The 5,327-nt window shown below is 36.7% G+C and overlaps 1 protein-coding gene across 1 annotated transcript in view; it reads left to right on the forward strand.

Annotated features, from left to right (window-relative positions):
- The window catches only part of LOC104548608 (collagen alpha-1(XI) chain), a gene marked incomplete at both ends in the record, with an annotated part of 75,385 nt that overhangs the window by 43,383 nt on the left and 26,675 nt on the right, over positions 1–5,327 (forward strand). The window contains 4 exons of the mRNA XM_010194681.1: positions 675–728; positions 811–855; positions 3,717–3,770; positions 4,682–4,789. Of these exons, the coding sequence (XP_010192983.1) occupies positions 675–728; positions 811–855; positions 3,717–3,770; positions 4,682–4,789 (261 nt within the window). The remainder of the gene's footprint in view (positions 1–674; positions 729–810; positions 856–3,716; positions 3,771–4,681; positions 4,790–5,327) is intronic.

The following is a 5,327-nucleotide window of genomic DNA, read 5'->3' on the forward strand; positions in this document are numbered from 1 at the left end:
AAAGATTTTATCTGTCCTTCGCAGACATCAGAGAAAAGCAGCTCAGCTTCAGACACAGATATCTATGTTTCCTTGCTTCCACTGTTTGCAAAACTCAGTTTCTTTAGACACAGCCATTGAATTGCATGGTATCAAATTTAAGCATCTTTAAAATGCTCAGCAAACCATAAATAACACATCCAGGCACCAGTCAGTATTGATAGCACCATGAGCCTTTTAACTTTCAGGTTTGGAATCTCTTTCCTTTACAGGCCATGATTTTTATTATTACAATTATTTTGATCTCTGCTTTTGATTTGTGTCATCATCATATTTAACATATAAATTTTCTCCAGTAAGACACCACTGGTCTCTAATTGGCAACTATTTGTTTACTTTGTTTGTTTGTTACATTTTCTACCTACTGTTGTTTCAGGTAATTTATACTGGGAATAGATGTTTCCTAAATATACAAGTAGAACCAAGTTCATAATTCTATTAATAGTTTCATAGTGACATTGAAGGATGCTTTGTCATGCCGTGACTTTTCTTAGTGGCAGGCTGCCCAGTGTTATTTTGATGTCTCACTCAAGACTGCTGCATTATAGCAGAAGAACAAGGATTAGACTCAGAAGAGAACTGCTTGCTAACCAAGTACTGTACAAACAACGATTCTTTACTCTGATATATTTTAGGGGCCTCCAGGTCCTCAGGGTCCAATTGGCTATCCAGGTCCTCGTGGTGTAAAGGTAAGATTTAATTACTGGATTCCTCCCCCCACCCATTTTTTTAATATATACATGTCGATAATTCTTTATATTCTTTCTTTAGGGAGCTGATGGTGTCCGTGGTCTCAAGGGATCCAAAGGTGAAAAGGTAAATCTGACTGCATTTTAATTCCTTTCCCTTTTATTGTGTTCCTTATTTCATTTCAACATCTCCTGTCTCCTTCACTGCAGTGTGCTTTCTCTTGCAGCAGTGGGTTTATTTTTGCTTTATCCTAAGGCCATATCAAGCCCAATTCACAAATCAGTGACCTGCATGGTTATTTACACTGCTGCAAACTGAATATAAAACCTTCAGTTATTATAATGGTTTTGGATCCTTTTCACACTAGTTTAAGTAACTTCTCTTTAAGACGCTCTTAAGTAGAGGGTTAGACATATCCCGTCTCTTGTTCATAGGTACTGTATCACATACTGAGAAGCTTGTGCATCAGAAAGATTTGTGGTGACATTAGTGTTATTTTATCTGTTTTGTTAGGGCTGTAGGCTGGATTTTGTATTTTTTATGTACATCTTTCAATGGCTTTCTAGGTTCCAGGTATTTTTATCCCATATCTTTGGCTTTGCCAAAGTGTTGGACAGCCCCAGTCAGATGCATGTATATGAATATGAAGAAAGCTTTTACATCCCCCTGGTATCGTTAATTCTGTATGTAGAGCTCATACTAGAGCAAACACCAATTACTGTGATCAGTACTGACTTCTGATGGTCTGCAGTGGCTGAAACTACAGACAGTATTGGTTTAAATTGCCACTTTCCTCAGCACGCAGAATGAGAGACAGATAACAAACAGCATTAGTCATACCTCCTGACCACACAGGCAAATTCAGCCTTGTGGCTCTGGTGGCTACTTTGTATATATTTATAGCTATTTCTAAACCTGAAGACAGTCTTGCCAAAAAGCCTTGATTTCAGCACTAGAGGTCTGTCTTTCAGGCTCAGATGCCAAGAGCTGCTGTACATTTTCAGGCTTTCCTAAAGCACAGTTTGTCTAGTCTCCATGCTCATTTTAGAGTTGCTCATTAAATCTAAGCTAAAAAACAAGTGTGTTTAATACTTGTGCAGACTGGGCAGTCAAAAGATTTTCTTGTGCCTTATTAAGTGATTAATATGCAGCTAGGACAAAATACAGGACTCACATTTAAATAAACTTAATATATGTGTGTGTATATATATATGTGTGTGTGTGTGTGTGAATAAATACTGATAAGCACAATCTCCACAATATTTCTGTGTTCCTAAAAGTTGATCTCATATTTGCAGTAAGACACTGACCTCTACTGAATACCTCAAAAGGTCAGACAAAGATATTTCGTAGTTTGTCCCAACAGTGCTTTAAAGATCCATTACACAGGCCTTTTTTGCTGAAATCATTCAGATGCCATTACATGGAGGAAAGCACTGTAAGAAACAGAAACAAATAAACTGACCATTCAGGAAAGCCTCTGTAGATCTGGAGTGGTCCCAGGGATATCAGAGGACATCCATCTCTGTACTGATCAGCAAACGTGACCAGCAGTCTTTAGCTATTTTATCTTTTGTTAACAGCAGAAGAGGAAATAGAGCATTCAGCTCTCTCCTCCTACATGGAGTAAAATCAACCTCTTGTAGATCTCAGTAGCTGGAACCTCACCATGAAAGCTGAAGAAGAGTTTCAGTTCATTTGGCAGCCGTTTGGTCAGTAGTTGGCACGTGGTCAGTCCTTGCTGATATGTTGCAATGGTCTCATATAATTATTACTGTCCATGGCCATAACTGAGCAACTTCTACAACTAAAGCTTTTTTCATGTATTCTGCACTCTACTTTTTCACCTTTCTTTAAATTGCAAAATTCTTTTTCAACGTGAGGATCAAATAGAAAGCCTTTCTTGGGTTTGGTTTTTTTTATTTTCAGTAACATGGAGCGCAGTGTCACTCTTCCCTGGCTTTATTGACAGTGAAAATATTGCTCAGATTCTAAGTCAGCAATATTACTTCAGTATATTAAAAAAATATCTTTGTTGTCTGGATATTGGAACTGTAGTTGTATGATGAGTTAGTCTAAGAAAGAGGGAACCAAAAATGATCGGTTATGCTAGAACAAGTCATGAAGAACTTCAGTGAACGATGCTGGAGATTTCTGTTTGTATCTGAACTAACTCATACAGGCCTAAGAGAAACTTGTCTGAGTGGTGTTTGCTTGTATTTCAGCATGGAGATGTATTAAAATGCTTGCAGTAAATTCTCTGCCAGAGTAATTCTCCCTCAGAGTAACAAGAATGTACACCTGTTTTGCCATTGTGTATGAATTCAGTCTTAATGTCCATTGTTTTTTCCTACTTTCAATCATATCAGCCAATGAGAGTAGGCAGGGCTGAGTATTGCGGGACATTGAACTACTATACAGAGATGAATACTTCTTCTTTAAGGTTATGAACCTGAATTTGTGTCCCTTTTTTTTTTTATTAAGATGTCCCAACCAGCCAATTTTTTTATTCCTTTCACGATACTATTAAGACACTAGTTTAAAAGAAAAAATAATTAAAAGGGAGGTTCTCCTATCAAAAAGAATAACATTGAAAAATTTGCCACTATTTTTTTAGTTAATTGAATGAATGACCTTATTAAAAAGAGTGTTAATTTAAAAAAAAAGATTAGTTGTTCAGAAAAGACTTTGCAAGGTAATTTAATAATAAAACAGAATAATTATGTTGTCTCTATCTTTAAAGAGATTTTAAGCAGCTTTAAACAGCTGTTATTAGGAACTTTCAAACTAAAAAGTCATTTTATATAGTGCGCTGATACACTTTCTCTAAAATAGCAATAGCCATATTAGACTTTCTCATGTCTGATGTTCTCATTTTATCTATGCAAATTACTTTAATCTGTAGTGAATGTATTTTCTTATTCTATCTGCAGGAAAAAAATCTTCTCTTTTACTGAAAGTCATTAATGCATTTCTGCCTTGTATAGGGTGAAGATGGTTTTCCAGGATTTAAAGGTGATATGGGCCTTAAAGGTGATCGGGTAAGCATTTATTCATAGCCATATGCTCTTAAAAAGTTTTATTATTTTGAAAGGACCACTGAAGTGAACAAATAAACTGAAACCAAAATAAAATAAAAGCTAGTAGCTTAAATGGTTCTTATTCCCTGTGCACCCACAGATTTGAGCCAGAGATTTGGTTTTTGTGAATCAACAATGACACAGTTATAAAAAGGAAGAGCATGTCAGTCTTGGATATCCTTTCCAATAAGCCTTTTCCTATGGACTCTCCTTTCTCATATTCCAAGATCTCCAGTGTTTGTCTGAGGAAAATTAATCTATCCAGGATAAAGAAGTTTCCATTCCAGCCTAGCATCTTGCAAATCTCTGCCAAAAATGTTGTTTATATAGCCCAATGGGCACTTACTTTCTTTCATAGGAAGTGTTGTGGAGGTTCTAAAACAACTTCTTTCAAAAGGCTTCTGCCTGTATCTGTTGTCTGTATACATAAATAACTCTGAAGATGGTATCCACCTAAGTACTTAGATACAGACGTTTTTCTTTCTGTGGACTATCAGAGTGCCTTCACAAAAATTTAGGGAAGGAAAAATAAGAAAACACAGTTTCCAAATGCGGCTATCTTGAGGCAAAGCAACTGGGCTCTTACACTTGTGAAAGTAATATTTAGTGCCTCATTTTTATGTGTTTGCATGTATTTAATGAACATAAGATGGGGTTTTCCTAATAGGAAACTGGAGGGGGCTTTGACCAACCTGATCATGTTGAAGATGTCTCTACATATTGCAGCGGGGTGGACTACATGACCTTTAAAGGTCCTTACCAACCCAAACCATTCTGTGATTCTACGATCTTAATCTCTACATTTACTGAAAGCTTACTTTAATATGTGCACAAAGGCAATTGTTCCATATTTAAAAGGTGGTATATTTTAGGGAGAAATTGGTCAACCAGGTCCACGGGGAGAAGATGGTCCAGAAGGTCCAAAAGGTCGAGCAGGTCCATCTGGGGACCCAGGTGCTGCTGGTCCAGCTGGAGAAAAGGTCAGTAGCTCACTGTCAACATAAACATGTCATTGCCTCATAATATAGATGGATCCCATGATCTTCGTCACTAAAAAAAAGCCTCTAGATGTGCAAAATCTTTAGCTACCTAACAGTAGGTTTTACAAGATGCTATTATAGCAGACCTCTGGATTTCACATTTGAACAAGTATTAGGAATCATTATTTTGTAAGTATACAAAAAGGTATTATAGTACTTCATTGGCATGAAAGGCATTTCAGGACATGGTTTAGTGGGCATAAGGGTATTAGGTTGATGATTGGACTTGATCTTAGAAGTCTTTTCTAACCTTAATGATTCTGTGATTCGATGATTGATATGGAGGAGGAAAGGTATCTGAGGAATGAGTTTGTGGGTATCATGTTTCACTAGGTGACAGCATCAGAGAAGAAGGGTGATTTCAGCAGTGGCATTTTGGGAAACTGGGAAAGAATGATAAAATAAAACAAAAATTATGGTTCAGAAATGTTTGTACTGTATTTCACTAAAGTGAGAAGATGCTGGTGAAAATATTTCC

The sequence above is a fragment of the Mesitornis unicolor genome, unplaced genomic scaffold (assembly GCF_000695765.1).
Source record: "Mesitornis unicolor isolate BGI_N332 unplaced genomic scaffold, ASM69576v1 scaffold3821, whole genome shotgun sequence".
NCBI lineage: Eukaryota > Metazoa > Chordata > Aves > Mesitornithiformes > Mesitornithidae > Mesitornis > Mesitornis unicolor.